The sequence below is a fragment of the Hyla sarda genome, chromosome 8 (genome assembly GCF_029499605.1).
Source record: "Hyla sarda isolate aHylSar1 chromosome 8, aHylSar1.hap1, whole genome shotgun sequence".
In the NCBI taxonomy this organism is placed as follows: domain Eukaryota; kingdom Metazoa; phylum Chordata; class Amphibia; order Anura; family Hylidae; genus Hyla; species Hyla sarda.
Genome location: NC_079196.1, coordinates 16,855,307 through 16,876,881, shown reverse-complemented (window position 1 = coordinate 16,876,881; position 21,575 = coordinate 16,855,307). Strand labels below are relative to the sequence as shown.

Here is a 21,575-nt window from a genome sequence, read left to right as displayed (position 1 = left end):
TTTTTTTATGGGTATATATAATATATATAAAGTTTTTTTCCTGGAATACCCCTTTAACACATCGCACCTTCTCCTCGTCTCTGGTTTCCTTCCCCTACACCAGTGGTCTTCAACCTGCGGACCTCCAGATGTTGCAAAACTACAACTCCCAGCATGCCCGGACAGCCGTTGGCTGTCCGGGCATGCTGGGAGTTGTAGTTTTGCAACATCTGGAGGTCGGCAGGTTGAAGACCACTGCCCTACACCATCGAGGGCATCCCGTCTGCCAGTACAGGGGCCCCCCAAGGGACCCGCTCACATACAACACCCGGCAGGCCCTTCATTGGCAAAAGAGTGAGGGATCTTTACATGGGACTGCACCACCACTCGCGCCACAAGTGACATATGTAATGTGGAACTACAAGTCCCAGCAGAGTCACAATGTCCCCACACTCTCCCCAGCACACCGTGGCTTTGTATGAATGATGTAACTGATACATTGTGACCTCTCTGATACTTGGTGAATTCCTGGTATTCCGACTTCTTAGATCCACGCTCCCCGCACGAGAGGCTCCGGTTATTGGAAAACCCCAGGGGCAAGCAAGTGGAACACCACGGTTAATGGATGACTGGATGGGTCTAGGGCCCCCTCCTCATATCTGGGCTCAGCTGTTCCTCGGTGACCCCCTTAGTACCCGCTACGACCTGGCGCAGAGATGTCTATTATCTGCTGCGGGACCAAAAGTAGGCGCCAATCCTCCTACCGGCCCCATGAGACCCCGCCATGGCTGCTCAGCTTCTTCTTTGCACTTCAGGTAAGTGAAGATATTCCCAGATATTCCCATGGAATGACCATAACTTTTGTCTGGAATCAGGGGTCTCCGACCTATGGCTCCATAACTGTTGCAGAACTACAACTCCCATCATGCCCTGACAGCCTTCTGGTGACAGGGACGTGCACAGACAATTTATGAGGCAGGGTGTGATAGCCTGGGGGGGGAGTAGGGTATGGGGAGTGTAGCTGTGCGGTTACTAAAGGGTGCTTGTTAACCCTTGCTATTCGTGACGCCAGGGTAAGGGCACCTCTGTAATGCTTGTCCTACCCTTCCCAAGAGCGATAGGGAGGTATTGAATAATTGAATGTCCACAATCTTAATCCTTTCAGTACTTATGAGCTTCTGAAGTTAAGGTTGTTCTTTTCTGTCTAAATCCTCTCTGATGACACGTGTCTCGGGGAAACGCCCAGTTAAGAAGAGGTTTGCTATGGGGATTTGCTTCTAAACTGGGCGTTTCCCGAGACAGGTGTCATCAGAGAGGATTTAGACAGAAAAGAACAACCTTAACTTCAGAAGCTCATAAGTACTGAAAGGATTAATATTTTTTTAATAGAAGTAATTTACAAACCTGTTTAACTTTCTGGAGCCAGTTGATATATATATAAAAAAGTATTTTCCTGGATAACCCCTTTAAGCGTTTTAGAGTCCGTAGACTGATATGCGCTGTTCCACTGGATTTAGGGGATTTAGTTTCGGTCCAGTAGTCACGCTAGCTTTAGCAGGGATTTAGTTTAGGACTCACGTTTTAGTTTTGTGCTGAGGTCGGCAGGCTTCTGGCCTAGCGTGTCTTTGAAAGTTGCGCAGATCCGTCCTGCTAGTCCGGCATCCACGAGAACAGTAATCATTGGCTACAGCTCCCTTATATGGGCAGGGGCTGGACTACAGCTAATTGGTCCAATACTTCTGTCAATCATCTTTACACAGAGGTTTGAGTAACTTGTGACCCAAGGACCTCCAAAGGTCCTCCAACATACCATAGAGGATTTAACACAGTCACATGACCGAAGGTCCTGCGACGCTGACAAGGTAAGTACACTATACACATTATATTAAATATATACATTATTAGATATATACTTATAAACATCATATAATTAGAGTAGAATGATGAGGCGACTAGGGGCTGTCCCACCTGGGGGGACCCTACCTGAACGTAGGAACGCTGACTTTGGGGACCACCATACAAGGTACGGTATGCAATACGGTACCGGGACACCACAAGGTCATGAATTGAAAAAAGGGCACCTCTCATAATTATTTATTTAAATGCCCACATAATGCTGCCCCACTGCCCAGTGTCAAAAGGGCAGGGGCTCAAGCCCCCTGTCTTGTCAATGTGTGCACGTCCCTGAACAATGGGTTGGAGACTATTGCTTCAGATCAGTGCTCTCCAACCTATAGCTCCACAACTGTTGGAAAACTACAACTCCCAGCATGCTCTGATGGCAATTAGGGAATTGTAGTTTTGCATGTACAGCTGAGCCAGAGGTTGGATAACAGGGGGGACAGGGGGATCTATCATTGTCTTTCAAGCTGTTTTTGGGTGGATTTTGTCTCACAGTTGGTGCTGCGCAGCGTCTCAGGCCCTTTTTTGCGACTTTTTAGTTTACACTTTTTACGGTCCCACAAAGCGCTAACGCAGCATACAGCGGTCCCTCAACATACGATGGTAATCCATTCCAAACGGACCATCGTTTGTTGAAACCATCGTATGTTGAGGGATCCGTGCAATGTAAAGTATAGGACAGTGGTCTACAACCTGCGGACCTCCAGATGTTGTAAAACTACAACTCCCAGCATGCCCGGACAGCCAACGGCTGTCCGGGCATGCTGGGAGTTGTAGTTTTGCAACATCTGGAGGTCCGCAGGTTGAAGACCACTGGTATTAAAGGTTGTACTCACGTGTCCCCGACGCTCCGGCAAGGCCTCTGCTTCCCCGGCATCCTCGCTCTCCGTCGCTGCCATCACGTCGCTACGCACGCCGCTCCTATTGGATGACGGGACGGCGTGCACAGCGACGTGATGACGACGATGGAGAGCGCCGGCGATGCAGGGGATCCCGAAGAGGACGTGCCGGAGCCCCGAGGACAGGTAAGTGACCGTCAGTGGAGCACACGGGGCACCGTAAACGGCTATCCGGGGGTAGCTGAAGTAGTCTGCGCTGCCGGATAGCCGTTTATGCGATGGCCCCGACATACAAAAGCATCATATGTTGATGCCGCCTCTGAGAGACCATCGTATGTTGAAATGATCGTATGTCGGGGCCATCGTAGGTAGGTCGGGGGGGGGGGGGGGTTACTGTATTTCATGTGTAGTAAATGTGCTGTGCAGTGGGAAATACGCTGCGTATTCTGCGATGAGGCAGATTCTGCCTGTGTGTTCGGCGAGGCTTGAAGGCGGGGACGAGCGCCGGCGTGACTGTGACGCATGGCCCCGCCCCCAAACCTCACTGAACACACAGGCGGAATCTGCCTCACCACAGAATACGCAGCGTATTTCCCACTGCATTAGCGCTACGTGGGACCGTACCCTATAAGGTTAGTCTTAGGCGGGGGTAATGAATTTATCCAATGACACCTTTTGGATAAGTCGCACATTTTTGCACAACCACCTCCAAAAAGTTACAAAAATATACCAGTCCAGACCTGGCTAAGGCTGCATTCACACCACGTTTTTGCAATACAGTTCCCGTATCAGGTTTTTGATGAAAAACGGATTCCATAAAACCTGACTAAACTGTATCCAAACGCGTGTACTAATTTCAAACCGTATACGGTAAAAAAAAAACATATATGATTTGAAAAATGCATATGTTTTTAACTTTTCACTCCATTTTGAATAAAGTTTCACTTGTTTGATTGAAATTCCAAGAAAAGAAACTGTGCAAAGTCAAAAACCGTATGGTAAAAACCGGATGAAACCGTACGCACATTTGGGGAGATTTATCAAAACCTGTGCAGAGGAAAAGTTGCCGAGTTGCCCATAGCAACCAATCAGATCGCTGCTTTCATTTTTAACAAGGCCTCTGCAAAATGAAAGCAGCGATCTGATTGGTTGCTATGGGCAACTGGGCAACTTTTCCTTTGCACAGGTTTTGATAAATCTCCCCCATACAGTTCTGTACGGACTCCCATGTTTAAAAAAAAAAAAATGTATATGGTGTAATACGGTTTTTCGGACCAAAAGACGTGGTGGTCTACGGTTTTGGGTACGGGTAAAAAACCGGACACAACTGTATAAGACACAAAACGGACTAAACCGGATGATGTGTTTGACAGACGGTTTACAATGTTAAGTCAATGCATACGGTTTTCTATACGGTTTTCTATACGGTTTTTAACTTGAAACCGTATACGGGAACTGTATAGCAAAAACGTGGGGTGCATGCAGCCTTAGCTGTGAAGAAAAGTCGCCAATTTTTCACGTGGCAGGATGAAAAAAAGGTCGCAGTTTTATGCATACAGCTCCTATGCAGACCCATCTGTCTTTATGGTCAAAGTTCCCAACCAGTGCGCCTTCAACTGTTGCAAAACTACAACTCCCAGCATGCTGGGAGTTGCAGTTTTGCAGCAGCTGGAGAGTTACAGGTTGAGATCACTGATCTAAATCTAAATTACTTAACTGGCTGGATATATTATTATTATTATTTCTAGTATTATTTCTATTACATTATTTTTATTTGTAATATTTTAATAAATAATAATAAAACATTATAATAATATTTAAATATAAATAAAATAATATAATACAATTATTATTACAATAATAATAATAATTAACAATAATAATTATAATAATACAATTATTATGATTATTTATTTATATATTATATTATTTTTATTAATAATAAAACTAAAAATTATAACAAAGAAAATAATGAAATAATGATATTTATAGTAATAATAATTATAATAAAATTATTATGATTGTTATTATTATTATTAATAATAATAAATAATTGTATTAATTATATTACTATTTTTATTTATTTTCTTATTGTTATATTTTATTATTGTTGTTATTATTGTTATTATTATTAACATTATTATTGCTAAAATTATTAGCATTATTATTACTATTATTATTATTGCTATTGTTGTTATTATTAACATTATTATTACTAATATTATTAGCATTATTATTATTACTAATATTATTATTTCTATTATTATTAACAACATTATTATTACTAATATTATTAGCATTATTATTATTACCAATATTATTATTTCTATTATTATTATTAACAACATTATTATTACTAATATTATTATCATTTTTATTATTACTATTATTATTACAAATATTTTTATCATCATTATTACTAATATAATTATTCTTTCACCCTCTAGCACCTCCTGGTCCAGACCTCTCTCCTCTGCACCTGTCACAGCCTCTTTCTGCAGCATCACCCGCTGACCCCCCAAGATCAGAGCCGCCTATTGGCCCGGAGCCTGTTCGTCTGTGGTATCAGCACCAGCTTACAAAGCAGTCTGGGAACCAGGTATCGTCTTCGGTGTAATTAACCCCTTGAGGACACAGCCAATGATCAGTTTAGCATTTTTAGTTTTTCCCCTCTTCGCCTTTTAAGAGCCATAACTCTTTTATAGACCCATATGAGGGATTGTTTTTTGCGCAACCAATTGTACTTTGTAATGACGCCTTTCATTTTACCAAAAAATCGAAAGGGGAGCTATTTATAGCAAACTTTGGATTGCTAGTACTGTTTGATGTTATGCATAGGCATAGTACTGATCAGGGATATCGGGGATCGACTTGTACAGCCTTCCTCTGTGGGCAGACTATACAAGAAGACCCCTGAGGCAAAACGGAGCACGTGAGAAGACCTCCGGCCATTTACATTTACTTCATATCTTATCATATGTTAGGGGTTAGAGAGTTTTCCAGTTCTGTACATTTATAATAAGCTTTTAAAGGGGTACTCCGGTGCTTAGACATCTTATCCCCTATCCAAAGGATAGGGGATAAGATGCCTGATCGCGGGAGTCCCGCCGCTGGGGACCCCCGGGATCATACACGAGTCACCCCGTTTGTAATCAGTCCCCGGAGTGAGTGATAGCTATCACGCCCCCTCCCGTAGGCTTGCATTGAGGGGCGGAGCCTGACGTCACACGGGGGCGGAGGCGTGACGTCAAACGCCGCCGGCCATGCGGTCGAGCGTAATCAGTCCTGGAGCGAACACGCTCCAGGGACTGATTAAAAACGGGGTGCCGCGTGTATGATCCCGGGGGTCCCCAGCGGCGGGACTCCCGCAATCAGGCATCTTATCCCCTATCCTTTGGATAGGGGATAAGATGTCTAAGCACCGGAGTACCCTTTTAAATATCTCTGTAGGACATTTTTATTTTTGTGCCCCCTTCCAGTACTTATTAGCTGCTGAATACTACAGAGGCAATTCTTTTCTTTTTGGAACGCAGTGCTCTCTGCTGACATCACGAGCACAGTGCTCTCTGCTGACATCTCTGTCCATTTTAGGAACTGTCCAGAGCAGCATATGTTTGCTATGGGGATTTTCTCCTACTCTGGACAGTTCTTAAAATGGACAGAGATGTCAGCAGAGAGCACCGTGGTCATGATGTCAGCAGAGAGCTCTGTGTTCCAAAAAGAAAATAATTTCCTCTGTAGTATTCTCCGGCGTTTTCAAAACTACAACTCCCAGCATGCCCGGACAGCCACCGGCTGTCCGGGCATGCTGGGAGTTGTAGTTTTGCAACAGCTGGAGGCACCCTGGTTGGGAAACACTGATCCAAAACAAACATCTTAAAATAATTTGGGGGATACAAAATGCAACCATTCTATGGAGCCTTTTGCTATGTCCAGGTATTATTTCACTTTCCTAAAATAAACCCATGAAGGGCGAGACACTCAGAAGGAAATGCCTGAAGGCCGGAGCCAAGATCCGCTTCTCTGAGCTGATTGTGTCTAACTACTTCCCAGGATTATTTAGCATTAAAGGGGTACTCCGGTGGAAAACATTATTATTTTTTTTTTTTTAAATCAACTGGTGCCAGAAAGCTAAACAGATTTGTAAAGTACATCTATTAAAAAAAAATCTTAATCCTTCCAGTACTTATTAGCAGGTGTATGCTACAGAGGAAATTCTATTCTTTTTGAATTTCTTTTTTGTCTTGTCCACTGTTACGCCTAGCGCTCCGGGTCCCCGCTCCTCCCCGGAGCGCTCACGGCGTCTTTCTCCCTGCAGCTTCCCGGTCAGTCCCGCTGACCGGGAGCGCTGCTCTGCCATGGCCGTTGGGGATGCGATTCGCACAGCGGGACGCGCCCGCTCGCGAATCGCATCCCAGGTCACTTACCCGTTCCCGTCCCCTGCAGTCATGTGCTGGCGCGCGCGGCTCCGCTCTCTAGGGCGCGCGCGCGCCAGCTCCCTGAGACTTAAAGGGCCAGTGCACCAATGATTGGTGCCTGGCCCAATTAGCTTAATTGGTTCCCACCTGTTCCCTGGCTATATCTAACCTCCTCCCTTGCACTTCCTCGCCGGATCTTGTTGCCCTTGTGCCTAGAGAAAGCGTTTTGTGTGTTTATACCCTGTGTACCAGAACTTCTGCTATCTCCCCTGACTACGAACCTTGCCGCCTGCCCCCGACCTTCTGCTACGTCCGACTTTGCTTCTGCCTACTCCCTTGTACCTCGCCTATCTTCAGCAGCCAGAGAGGTGAGCCGTTGCTAGTGGATACGACCTGGTCACTACCGCCGCAGCAAGACCATCCCGCTTTGCGGCGGGCTCTGGTGAAAACCAGTAGTGACTTAGAACCGGTCCACTAGCACGGTCCTCGCTATCCCTCTCTGGCACAGAGGATCCACCTCCTGCCAGCCGGCATCGTGACAGTAGATCCGGCCATGGATCCCGCTGAAGTTCCTCTGCCAGCTGCCGCCGACCTCCCTACATTGGTCGCCCGACAAGAGCACCAGCTGTCGTACTTGACCACCATGACACAGCAACTCCAGTCGCAGCTACAGCAGCTCCAGTCACAGCAACAGCAGCAACAGTCACAGCTACAGCAAGTTCAGTCTCAGCTACAGCAGCAACAACCATCTCCTCCGCCAGCTCCTGCACCCCTTCCGCAGCGAGTGGCCACTCCTAGCCTCCGCCTGTCTTTGCCGGACAAATTTAATGGGGACTCTAAGTTTTGCCGTGGCTTTCTTTCGCAATGTTCTCTGCACTTGGAGATGATGTCGGACCAGTTTCCTACTGAAAGGTCTAAGGTGGCTTTCGTAGTCAGCCTTCTGTCTGGAAAAGCCCTGTCATGGGCCACACCGCTCTGGGACCGCAATGACCCCGTCACTGCCTCTGTACACTCCTTCTTCTCGGAAATTCGAAGTGTCTTTGAGGAACCTGCCCGAGCCTCTTCTGCTGAGACTGCCCTGCTGAACCTGGTCCAGGGTAATTCCTCCGTTGGCGAGTACGCCATACAATTCCGTACTCTTGCTTCTGAACTATCCTGGAATAATGAGGCTCTCTGCGCGACCTTTAAAAAAGGCCTATCCAGCAACATTAAAGATGTTCTGGCCGCACGAGAGACTCCTGCTAACCTGCATGAACTCATTCATCTAGCCACTCGCATTGACATGCGTTTTTCTGAGAGGCATCAAGAGCTCCGCCAGGAAAAAGACTTAGATCTCTGGACACCCCTCCCACAGTCTCCACTGCAATCTGCGCCTAGGCCTCCCGCCGAGGAGGCCATGCAAGTGGATCGGTCTCGCCTGACCCTGGAAGAGAGGAATCGCCGTAAGGAAGAGAATCTTTGTCTGTACTGTGCCAGTACTGAACATTTTTTGGTGGATTGCCCAATCCGTCCTCCACGTCTGGGAAACGCACGCTCGCACTCAGCTCTCGTGGGTGTGGCGTCTCTTGATGCCAAGTCGGCTTCTCCACGTCTCACGGTACCTGTTCGGATTTCCACTTCAGCCAGCTCTTCCCTCTCAGCCGTGGCCTGCCTGGACTCTGGAGCTTCTGGGAATTTTATTCGGGAGTCCTTTGTGAATAAATTCCGCATTCCGGTGACCCGTCTTGTCAAGCCACTCCACATTTCCGCGGTCAACGGAGCCAGGTTGGATTGCACCGTGCGTTACCGCACGGAGCCCCTCCTAATGTGCATCGGACCTCATCACGAGGAGATTATATTTTTTGTCCTTCCTAATTGCTCTTCTGAAGTTCTCCTTGGACTACCCTGGCTTCAACACCATTCCCCAACCCTGGATTGGTCCACTGGGGAGATCAAGAGTTGGGGCCCCTCTTGTTCCAAGGACTGCCTTCAACCGGTTCCCAGTACTCCCGGCCGTGACCCTGTGGTTCCTCCTGTATCCGGTCCCCCTAAGGTCATTAAGGACTCTGCCTGCCACAGGAAATGCCCCTCCCCCCCTCCCAGTTCCATCAGGCAAGCTTCTGTGTCCCCTCATGGCCCTCGTCCTGGTGTCACACTGCCCCGTGCCAGGTCTCGCCCTCTGCCCTCTCTCCCCATTCCTACTCCTGCGGTTCTGCCTGCCGTTGAGGAATCCCTCCATCCTTTCCCGGTGTCCTCATCCCAGGGGAGGCAGTTACCCGATAAAGAGAAGGGGAGACCTAAGGGGGGGGGGTACTGTTACGCCTAGCGCTCCGGGTCCCCGCTCCTCCCCGGAGCGCTCACGGCGTCTTTCTCCCTGCAGCTTCCCGGTCAGTCCCGCTGACCGGGAGCGCTGCTCTGCCATGGCCGTTGGGGATGCGATTCGCACAGCGGGACGCGCCCGCTCGCGAATCGCATCCCAGGTCACTTACCCGTTCCCGTCCCCTGCAGTCATGTGCTGGCGCGCGCGGCTCCGCTCTCTAGGGCGCGCGCGCGCCAGCTCCCTGAGACTTAAAGGGCCAGTGCACCAATGATTGGTGCCTGGCCCAATTAGCTTAATTGGTTCCCACCTGTTCCCTGGCTATATCTAACATCCTCCCTTGCACTTCCTCGCCGGATCTTGTTGCCCTTGTGCCTAGAGAAAGCGTTTTGTGTGTTTATACCCTGTGTACCAGAACTTCTGCTATCTCCCCTGACTACGAACCTTGCCGCCTGCCCCCGACCTTCTGCTACGTCCGACCTTGCTTCTGCCTACTCCCTTGTACCTCGCCTATCTTCAGCAGCCAGAGAGGTGAGCCGTTGCTAGTGGATACGACCTGGTCACTACCGCCGCAGCAAGACCATCCCGCTTTGCGGCGGGCTCTGGTGAAAACCAGTAGTGTCTTAGAACCGGTCCACTAGCACGGTCCTCGCTATCCCTCTCTGGCACAGAGGATCCACCTCCTGCCAGCCGGCATCGTGACATCCACAGTGCTCTCTGCTGACACTTGCTGCCCTTGTCAGGATCTGTCCAGAGCAGCAGAGGTTTGCAATGGGGATTATCTCGGGCTCTGGACAGTTCCTGAGATGGACAGAGGTGTCAGCGGAGAGCACTGTAAACGAGACAAAAAAAGAAATTAAAAAAGAATAGAATACTGCTAATAAGTACTGGAAGGGTAAAGATTTTTTAATAGAAGTAATTTACAAATCTGTTTAACTTTCTGCCACCAGTTGGTTTAAAAAAAAAAGAAGTTTTCCACCGGAGTTCCCCTTTAAAAGGATTGTCCGTTTCATTATAAAAAAAAAGGGCAACAAAAGTTATAAAATAACAAAAAAAATTAAAAAATAAAACACAATAAAACTCTCATCAATCCACATTGATCCAACAGTGGACAGACTTTCTGCGCTGTCTCCATTTCCCCTAGTAACTTTTATGGGCGATACGGAAAAAAACTGAAGAACATATCATATCTGTATCTTTCTTTTATTACAAGTACTAGTCTATTTAATTAGATTTCATTTTGGTTTTCCCCTGATGATCTTGATATCTGACTCCCAAGTGAAACACGTAGGAATTAGTGAGGTCTATTACTGTATGATTTATCAAAACCCGTGCAAAGGAAAAGTTGCCCAGTTGCCCATAGCAACCAATCAGATCCCTTCTTTCCTTTTTCACAGGCCCTTTTCAAAATGAAAGAAGCGATCTGATTGGTTGCTACGGGCAACTGGGCAACTTTTCCTCTGCACGGGTTTTGTAGTTTAGCACCAGCTTGAGATCTAAATTACTTCATCTGGCTGGAAATATTATTACTATCATTTATTATTATTATTATTATTATTTATTTTTATATCATATTTTTATTCGCGGATTGGTCCTTTTTATATCCATTTTGTAGGGTGTACACGGGAAACTTCTGTGTCATGTTCAGCCCCACAGCACTAGGTCACTGAAGAGATTAGTGTATGCAGAGGAGACCTTGTCCAGCTTTATTCTCCTCTGGCTAAGACAATACTCCTTCTTGGAGCTGAAGACTTGAGCACATTGCCTTCACAGCGTAGACTAGAACAGGACAGTGACTTGCTTGTAGCAGACATTATCTTGAACAGAATTAGACCTAGGAGTAATACTTTGGCCTAGGGGAAGGTATGCCTAGCAGGATTAGAACTAGGAGATGTGGCTCTGGATAAATCCAAACCTAGACTGATATGGGTCCACTCCTCCTTAGGAGTAAAGGCTGGACTTGGGACTCTTTTCACATCCTTCTAGAAGTGTATGTGCGGAAAAAAAATTGTGTGGAAGCATCATGTGACCAAGGCATCTTTCATCTCATACAAGTGCAAAGGCAGAAAGAAAAAGATGGGCGCTCTCAGGTGTGCGGTTTCTAGGAAAAAAATGGACTGAACCCCCCACCTATTACTGGGTGTCACACTTGGTCCACTGGGGTGGTCCAGCAGAACAAGCGAGACCCAGTGGCGGTGGTATGGTGGGTGGAATATGTGCAGTGTGCAGCTCACTTCCCTTTTCCACATCCACAAGGGTACGGAAGTATAGAAGCAGAGTGAATGAAGAAAAGGAGGGAAAAGGATGGAGCGCTTCTGCTTGTAATGAAGGGACTCAGAACGCCACGGTAGCACAGGACAGTATTTATTTAAAAGATTTCGGACAACGTGTTTCGGCACAGGCTCGCACCTTCCTCAGGTCCACAAAACAATCAAATTGGTGCGTCCTGGGGTATGTTGCTGTGCTTTTGGTGCCACTTTGATTGTTTTGTGGACCCGAGGAAGGCGCGTGCCTGTGCCGAAACACGCTGTCCGAAATCTTTTAAATAAATACCGTACTGTGCTATCGTGGCGTTCCGAGTCCCTTCATTACAAGCAGAAGCGCTCCATCCTTTTCCCTCCTTTGCTTCATCTCATACAAGGCATATTCAGATTTTTAACCCTTTCATTCTTGTTATCTGTCAGTGTATGCTACAACCTGTAAACCCAGTTTTGCAAATTAACTTAAAGTATCCCCACAACTTCACATGGATGGTCGCTTTAACACAGGTACTGGGACACTACAAAAGTGACAAGGGGGACTCTCTAAAATGTAAAGTTCACACCGTCATCCAATTCGCTTTGTCAGTCCTCAGTCACCACTTTCTGACCTTTACTCGCACAAGCAGCTTCCCTTGCATTTTTCTGTTTTGTGAAAACCATTTGTGTACAAGGGAGAACACAGCCCCCGCACCTGCAGCAGTGTGTGTACGGTGATCCCTCAACTTACAATGGACTCAACATACAATAGTTTCCCCATACAACGGTCTTTTCTGGACCATTGTAACTTGAAACCAGACTCAACATACAATGTACAGACAGTCCAGATGTGTCAATGGCTGGAAGAACCGACCAATCAGAATGGACATTCACTGGTAAAACCCCTGTATTACTGAAGTGTATGCACTGACTGGTGTCTGGTAGCGCTCCCTACAGTACAGGGAGGTATTAAATGTTCTGTACTATTCTTTACCTGTATTACTGAAGTGTATCCACTGACTGGTGTCTGGTAGCACCCCCTACAGTACAGGGAGGTATTAAATGTTCTGTACTATTCTTTACCTGTATTACTGAAGCGTATGCACTGACTGGTGTCTGGTAGCGCCCCCTACAGTGCAGGGAGGTATTACATGTTCTGTACTATTCTTTACCTGTATTACTGAAGTGTATGCACTGACTGGTGTCTGGTAGCGCCCCCTACAGTACAGGGAGGTATTGCATGTTCTGTACTCTTTACCTGTATTACTGAAGTGCATGCACTGACTGGTGTCTGGTAGTGCCCCCTACAGTACAGGGAGGTATTACATGTTCTGTACTACACTTTACCTGTATTACTGAAGTGTATGCACTGACTGGTGTCTGGTAGCGCCCCCTACAGTACAGGGAGGTATTACATGTTCTGTACTACACTTTACCTGTATTACTGAAGTGTATGCACTGACTGGTGTCTGGTAGCGCCCCCTACAGTACAGGGAGGTATTACATGTTCTGTACTATTCTTTACCTGTATTACTGAAGTGTATGCACTGACTGGTGTCTGGTAGCGCCCCCTACAGTACAGGGAGGTATTGCATGTTCTGTACTCTTTACCTGTATTACTGAAGTGCATGCACTGACTGGTGTCTGGTAGTGCCCCCTACAGTACAGGGAGGTATTACATGTTCTGTACTACACTTTACCTGTATTACTGAAGTGTATGCACTGACTGGTGTCTGGTAGCGCCCCCTACAGTACAGGGAGGTATTACATGTTCTGTACTCTTTACCTGTATTACTGAAGTGTATGCACAGACTGGTGTCTGGTAGCGCCCCCAACAGGACAGGGAGGTATTACATGTTCTGCACCAGGATTAGCTGCTCCTTTGGACACCAGGTGAGGACGGCCCCACCTTACTTTTTTAGGACACTGTGTACTGTACAGGACCCTGAAGAAGCTCCTGTCCTCTACATAGACAGTGATTTACAGCTCCCAGCAGATCTTTATTACTTTTATATGTAAGGATTTGCTTTATCTATATTAGTTATCTACTTATTGTTCTTTAATCCTCACTTTTTCCTATTTTTGGATGACATTTTGAGGCTTAAGAACCAATTACCAGGTTTCCATAGAGTTCTGGTCTCAACATACAATGGTCTCAACATACAATGGTCTCAACATACAATGATCGTCCTGGAAACGATTAATATTGTAACTTGACGGGCCACTGTATTGTGTACTGTGACTACAGAGATCTGCACGGGATAAGATGTATCGGGGTCGTCTATGACTACTGCACACAGTATTGTTGGGTAAATGTGGCACACACCACAGACCATGACCAAAACTCTTATAGATATTGTAAAAGCCCTCAGTAGAAGCCTCCAGAAGCTAAGTAGGTAGGCAATGCCATCTAATAGGTAGAAACCCCCCACAGTTAGGTAGGGAATCCCCCCCCCCCTACTATTAGGTGGACGCTCCCAGTAGGTAGGTAGGCATCCTCCCTATTAGGTAGAAGCCCCAAGAAGATCGGTAGGTAGAGATTCCCCACATTCCACATATAGGTAAAAGCCCCCAGAAGATAGGTAAGTAGGGAATCCGCCTCTATTAGGTAGAAGCCCCCAGTAAGTAGGTAGTCTGATACAGTAGGTAGGGAACCTCCAATTAGGTAGATTCCCCCATTAAATAGTTTTTAGTTTCCTGTTAGTTGTGCAGGACCTGCCACACAATGAAATGACGCTGAACAGGTCCTGCACCACTCTAGATAGCGCGGCAAACAATGAAAAGACCTCAGTGGAGAACAGCAGCTGATAAGTACCGGAAGGGTTAAGATTTTTAAATAGAAGTAATTTACAAATCTATACAAAAAAAGAAGATTGCAGCAGCACACTTGGTCAAAAAATGGAGGCTCTTAGTGCACTTTTTGATCAAAACGTGTCCCCCCCATCCACCACGCGGAGGTGGCCTCATTTCGGATGGGACCCTAACACAAATTATGAGCCGAACACTCATAACACCCACCTCTGTTGGGCATATAGCCTCTGACTGGGTGACATGCTGGATCCATTATCAATAAAAAAATTTAAATTACAAATCTGTTTAACTTTCTGGCACCAGTTGATTAAAAAAAAAATAATAATAATGTTTTCCACCGGAGTACCCCTTTAGCTTATGACTACTGTTCCCATCATCCAGGTTACCTCTGGTGCAGGCTCCAACCTTCCAGCTGCTGGTCCCGGCCTTAATCCTCAGCAAATACAACGACGTTAACGAAAGTAACGCAGGAGCCGGTGAGTCTCATCCTGCCATGGAATTCTATTCAACACAACGTAGATACATTAGGTTATTGCAGTGTTTACAAACCTGTGGCTCTCCGGGTGTTGCAAAACTACAACTCCCAGCATGCCTGGACAGCCGAAGGCTGTCCGGGCATGCTGGGAGTTGTAGTTTTGCAACAGCTTGAGACACACATGTCCGGGCATGCTGAGAGTTGTAGTTTTGCAACAGCTTGAGACACACATGTCCGGGCATGCTGGGAGTTGTAGTTTTGCAACAGTTTGAGACACATATGTCTGGGCATGCTGGGAGTTGTAGTTTTGCAACAGTTTGAGACACACATGTCCGGGCATGCTGGGAGTTGTAGTTTTGCAACAGTTTGAGACACACATGTCCGGGCATGCTGGGAGTTGTAGTTTTGCAACAGCTTGAGACACACATGTCCGGGCATGCTGGGAGTTGTAGTTTTGCAACAGTTTGAGACACACATGTCCGGGCATGCTGGGAGTTGTAGTTTTGCAACAGCTTGAGACACACATGTCCGGGCATGCTGGGAGTTGTAGTTTTGCAACAGCTTGAGACACACATGTCCGGGCATGCTGGGAGTTGTAGTTTTGCAACAGTTTGAGACACACATGTCCGGGCATGCTGGGAGTTGTAGTTTTGCAACAGCTTGAGACACACATGTCCGGGCATGCTGGGAGTTGTAGTTTTGCAACAGCTTGAGACACACATGTCCGGGCATGCTGGGAGTTGTAGTTTTGCAACAGTTTGAGACACACATGTCCGGGCATGCTGGGAGTTGTAGTTTTGCAACAGCTTGAGACACACATGTCCGGGCATGCTGGGAGTTGTAGTTTTGCAACAGCTTGAGACACACATGTCCGGGCATGCTGGGAGTTGTAGTTTTGCAACAGTTTGAGACACATATGTCCGGGCATGCTGGGAGTTGTAGTTTTGCAACAGCTTGAGACACACATGTCCGGGCATGCTGGGAGTTGTAGTTTTGCAACAGTTTGAGACACACATGTCCGGGCATGCTGGGAGTTGTAGTTTTGCAACTGTTTGAGACACACATGTTCGGGCATGCTGGGAGTTGTAGTTTTGCAACAGTTTGAGACACATATGTCCGGGCATGCTGGGAGTTGTAGTTTTGCAACAGCTTGAGACACACATGTCCGGGCATGCTGGGAGTTGTAGTTTTGCAACTGTTTGAGACACACATATCCGGGCATGCTGAGAGTTGTAGTTTTGCAACAGTTTGAGACACACATGTTCGGGCATGCTGGGAGTTGTAGTTTTGCAACAGTTTGAGACACATATGTCCGGGCATGCTGGGAGTTGTAGTTTTGCAACAGTTTGAGACACACATGTCCGGGCATGCTGGGAGTTGTAGTTTTGCAACTGTTTGAGACACACATGTCCGGGCATGCTGGGAGTTGTAGTTTTGCAACAGCTTGAGACACACATGTCCGGGCATGCTGGGAGTTGTAGTTTTGCAACTGTTTGAGACACACATGTCCGGGCATGCTGGGAGTTGTAGTTTTGCAACAGCTTGAGACACACATGTCCGGGCATGCTGGGAGTTGTAGTTTTGCAACTGTTTGAGACACACATATCCGGGCATGCTGGGAGTTGTAGTTTTGCGACAGTTTGAGACACATATGTCCGGGCATGCTGGGAGTTGTAGTTTTGCAACAGCTTGAGACACACATGTCCGGGCATGCTGGGAGTTGTAGTTTTGCAACAGCTTGAGACACACATGTCCGGGCATGCTGGGAGTTGTAGTTTTGCAACTGTTTGAGACACACATATCCGGGCATGCTGGGAGTTGTAGTTTTGCAACAGTTTGAGACACACATGTCCGGGCATGCTGGGAGTTGTAGTTTTGCAACAGTTTGAGACACACATGTCCGGGCATGCTGGGAGTTGTAGTTTTGCAACTGTTTGAGACACACATGTCCGGGCATGCTGGGAGTTGTAGTTTTGCAACAGCTTGAGACACACATGTCCGGGCATGCTGGGAGTTGTAGTTTTGCAACTGTTTGAGACATATATGTCCGGGCATGCTGGGAGTTGTAGTTTTGCAACAGCTTGAGACACACATGTCCGGGCATGCTGGGAGTTGTAGTTTTGCAACAGTTTGAGACATATATGTCCGGGCATGCTGGGAGTTGTAGTTTTGTGGAGAATTTCAGCAGGAGAGCTGCAGGTTGAAGGTCACTGGGTTCACACCACGTTTTGTTAAATACGGTTCCCGTATACGGCCGGGAGGAGGGGGCGGGGCTTAATGGCGGCGCCCGCACTCAGCCTCCGGTCGGATTCGTTTTTGGCCGTATGCTGTTTCCCGACCGCAGGCAAAAACGTGGTCGACCATGTTTTTGCCTGCGGTCGGGAAACCGCATACGGCCGAAAACGAAGCCGACCGGAGGCTGCGGTTCACTCCGGTCGGCTCATAGACTTGCATTAAATACGGTTCCCTATACGGCTGAGTGCGGGCGCCGCGATTAAGCCCCGCCCCCTCCTCCCGGCCGTATACGGGAACCGTATTTAACGAAACGTGGTGTGAACCCAGCCAAGATGTATTTATGGTATTTGTTGTCCATCTCTCCTCACCCTCTTCTTCCAGATGTTCCCGGGTCGGTGCTTTGCACAGAAACCTCATGTGAACCGCAGCAAAGTGACCTCCAGGCGATCATGGAGGCCAGTACAAACAAAATCTCATTATTTTTAAGGAAGTTTAAGGCTAAGTCTCTACTTGTGTTTTTGTCCTGCGGGGAAAAAAAAGCCAGAAAAAACGCCTGAAAAAACGGTAGTGCAATTTCCTGCATTTTTTCAGGTGTTTTGTTTATTTATGTGGAAATTGAATTTTTGCCACCTTGGCAATTTTTTTTTGGGTGCCCAAAATTTGTTGGGTACCAAAAAAATAAAAAATAAATTATATTTCATGAAATTTACATTTTTTATAACTAAATTAATTTTTAATAAAGTGTGTTTGTGTTCCACTTTTTTTCCATCAATTTTTTAGGTAGTACTACTACTCCCAGCATGGAACAGACTGTTCCATGATGGGAGTAGTAGTACCTGTACTAATAGACATATCGCCAGATGCGATCGTCCATAATAGCAGAGATGCGGCTCTATACAGCGCTCACATCTTTGCTCTGTACTCCGGCCAGTGATGTGAATAGAGCATCATTCATATTTTCCGCCCAGAGTGGTGATTGGCCGGATGGTTGCAGCCAATCACAGCTCTGAGGGAAATATCAATGAGTGAGTGTCCGGCCGGAGTATAGTGCAGAGATGCGAGCGTTGTATACAGCCGCTCCATCTCTGCATTAGATAGGGCGATCGCATCGGGTGTCAGTAGTGATACCCATTGTGATCTGTTCTTACCTACAGGTACTACTACTCCTAACATGAAGCACACTCTGCCCCATGCTGGGAGCTGTAGTTTCTGCATTAATAGACAGATCACAGAGAGTGTAACTTCTGACACCTGTTGCGATCTGTCTATTAATGCAGGTACTACAGCTCCCAGCATTGAGCAGAGTGTGCTCCATGATGGGAGCAGTAGTACCTGCAGTTAAGGAAAGATCACAGCGGATGTCTCTCCTGACCCCCACTGTGATTCTCCTGTATTATGTATAGATGCGGGCGGCTGCTCTCCTATGGTCCCCTGCACTGACGTATATATACACATATTCATATATCCCACAGATAGTTGTGATTGGCTGGTACCATCTGACCAATCACAGCTCTGCGGGAAATATGAATAGGTGTATATATACGTCAGTGCAGGAGACCATAGAAGAGCGGCCGCATCTATACATTATACAGGAGGATCGCAACGGGCGATCTGTCAATTAGTACAGGTACTACTACTCCCATCATGGAACAGTGTGTTCCATGCTGGGAGTAGTAGTACTACCTAAAAAAAATTTAAAACATAAAGAAAAAAAAGTGAAAAAAACACACACACTACATTTTTATTATTGATGGCTACATTTTTAGGTCCCTAGCCGCCCACATAAATGAATCCCTGTTTAAAAATGTATAAAAAATTTTTAATAAAAAAAGAAAAATTTCGTTAGATACAATTTTTTCCATCACTACTGTATCTTTTTTTTAATTTTTTTTTTATGTTACCCTACGAAATTTTATTCAAAAAGGTATCTCCATCACTTTTTTGGCTCGCTAAAGTCCAAAAGAGAAAAAAAAAAAGCCAAAGTTAAAACCCATATATCGTTTTTCTTGCCGTTTTTTTAACTCACTTAGACTTCTATGGGAGAAAAACGCCACGATTTCAGGGAAAAAACGCCAGTGGCTCAACAAAACTGACAAGGAGCTGAAAACGCAAAAAAAGAGTGAAAAAACACCAAAAGCATTAAAAAAAAAAAAAAAAACAACGCCAAACTGAAAAACGGCAAGCGGAAATTTGTTTTTGCGATTTCTCATTGATTTTCAGCTAACAGCTGGCCGCAGCGTTTTTGGCCGAAAAAACTGCATGCGGCAGAATTGGCGTTTTTCTTGGCGTTTAAAAAAAACCAAGAAAACAAGTAGAAACTTAGCCTAAAGGGGTACTCTGGTGAAAAACATATTTTTTTTTTAAATCAACTGGTGCCAGAACGTTAAACTGATTTGTAAATTACTTCTATTAAAAATCTTAATCCTTCCAGTACTTATCAGCTGCTGTATGCTCCACAGGAAGCTCTTTTCTTTTTGCATTTATTTTCTGTCTGACCACAGTGCTCTCTGCTGACACCTCTGTCCATGTCAGGAACTGTCCAGAGCAGGAGCAAATCCCCATAGCAAACCTCTCCTGCTCTGGACAGTTCCTGACATGGACAGTGGTGTCAGCAGAGAGCACTGTGATCAGACTGAAAAGAAATGCAAAAAGAAAAGAACTCCCTCTGTAGCATACAGCAGCTGATAAGTACTGGAAGGATTAAAATTTTTATATAGAAGTAATTTACAAATCTGTTTAACATTCTGGCACCAGTTGATAAAAAAAAAAAAAAAAAATTGTCACCGGAGTACCCCTTTAAATATTCACTCCTGTTTTAAAACTACATCTCCCAGCATGCCCGGACAGCCAAAGGCTGTCCGGGCATGCTGGGAGTTGTAGTTTTGCAACAGCTGGAGGCTCCCTGGTAAGGGAAAAAACTGAAATAAAGGGGAAAAAATGCATGTAAAAAATGCAGCGTACATGCCCAGTGTGAACACAGCTCTCTTCCATGGGTTTTGCAGGTGTCGGGAGCTCTGCTCGTCTCCGGGCTCCTTCAGGTTCTCTTCGGAGTCTCCGGATTTTGGGGCTGGATCTTGCAGTTTTGCGGCCCGATGGTCATTGCGCCGGTGCTCTCCATTATCGGACTTTCCTGTTACAAACCTGCGGCCATGCTCTGCGCCTCCAACTGGGGGATTTCCATGAGGTAAGCCAGAGCTGCGCTCACTATTCTGCTGTTATGTTATATTGTATGCTGCAGTCACATCCAGAGCTGCGCTCACTATTCTGCTGTTATGTTATATCGTATGCTGCAGTCACATCCAGAGCTGCACTCACTATTCTGCTTTTATGTTATATCGTATGCTGCAGTCACATCCAGAGCTGCACTCACTATTCTGCTTTTACGTTATAGCGTATGCTGCAGTCACATCCAGAGCTGCACTCAATATTCTGCTTTTATGTTATATCATATGCTGCAGTCACATCCAGAGCTGCACTCACTATTCTGCTTTTATGTTATATCATATGCTACAGTCACATCCAGAGCTGCGCTCACTATTCTGCTGTTATGTTATATCGTATGCTGCAGTCACATCCAGAGCTACACTCACTATTCTGCTTTTATGTTATATCGTATGCTGCAGTCACCTCCAGAGCTGCACTCACTATCCTGCGGTTACATCATGTCTTATACCCCTGTCACCTCCAGAGCTGCACTCACTATTCTGCTGTTACATCATGTCTTATACTCCAGTCACCTCCAGAGCTGCACTCACTATCCTGCTGTTACATTATGTCTTATACCCCAGTCACCTCCAGAGCTGCACTCACTATTCTGCTGTTACATCATGTCTTATACCCCTGTCCCCTCCAGAGCTGCACTCACTATTCTGCTGTTACATCATATCTTATACCCCACTCACCTCCAGAGCTGCACTCACTATCCTGCTGTTACATCATGTCTTATACTCCAGTCACCTCCAGAGCTGCACTCACTATCCTGTGGTTACATCATGTCTTATACTCCAGTCACCTCCAGAGCTGCACTCACTATCCTGTGGTTACATCATGTCTTATACTCCAGTCACCTCCAGAGCTGCACTCACTATCCTGTGGTTACATCATGTCTTATACTCCAGTCACCTTAAGAGCTGCATTCACTATTCTGCTGTTACATCATGTCTTATACCCCAGTCACCTCCAGAGCTGCATTCACTATCCTGCTGTTACATCATGTCTTATACCCCTGTCCCCTCCAGAGCTGCATTCACTATCCTGCTGTTACATCATGTCTTATACCCCTGTCCCCTCCAGAGCTGCACTCACTATTCTGCTGTTACATCATGTCTTATACTCCAGTCACCTCCAGAGCTGCACTCACTATTCTGCTTTTATGTTTTATCG

At 46.3% G+C, this 21,575-nt stretch overlaps 1 protein-coding gene across 1 annotated transcript in view; it reads left to right on the top strand.

Annotated features, from left to right (window-relative positions):
- Nucleotides 1-519: 519 nt before the first annotated feature.
- The window catches only part of SLC23A3 (solute carrier family 23 member 3), a 55,541-nt gene continuing 34,485 nt past the window's right edge, over nt 520-21,575 (top strand). The window contains exons 1-5 of the mRNA XM_056535409.1: nt 520-794; nt 5,168-5,319; nt 14,864-14,958; nt 17,574-17,647; nt 20,195-20,376. Of these exons, the coding sequence (XP_056391384.1) occupies nt 696-794; nt 5,168-5,319; nt 14,864-14,958; nt 17,574-17,647; nt 20,195-20,376 (602 nt within the window). The 5' untranslated portion in view covers nt 520-695. The remainder of the gene's footprint in view (nt 795-5,167; nt 5,320-14,863; nt 14,959-17,573; nt 17,648-20,194; nt 20,377-21,575) is intronic.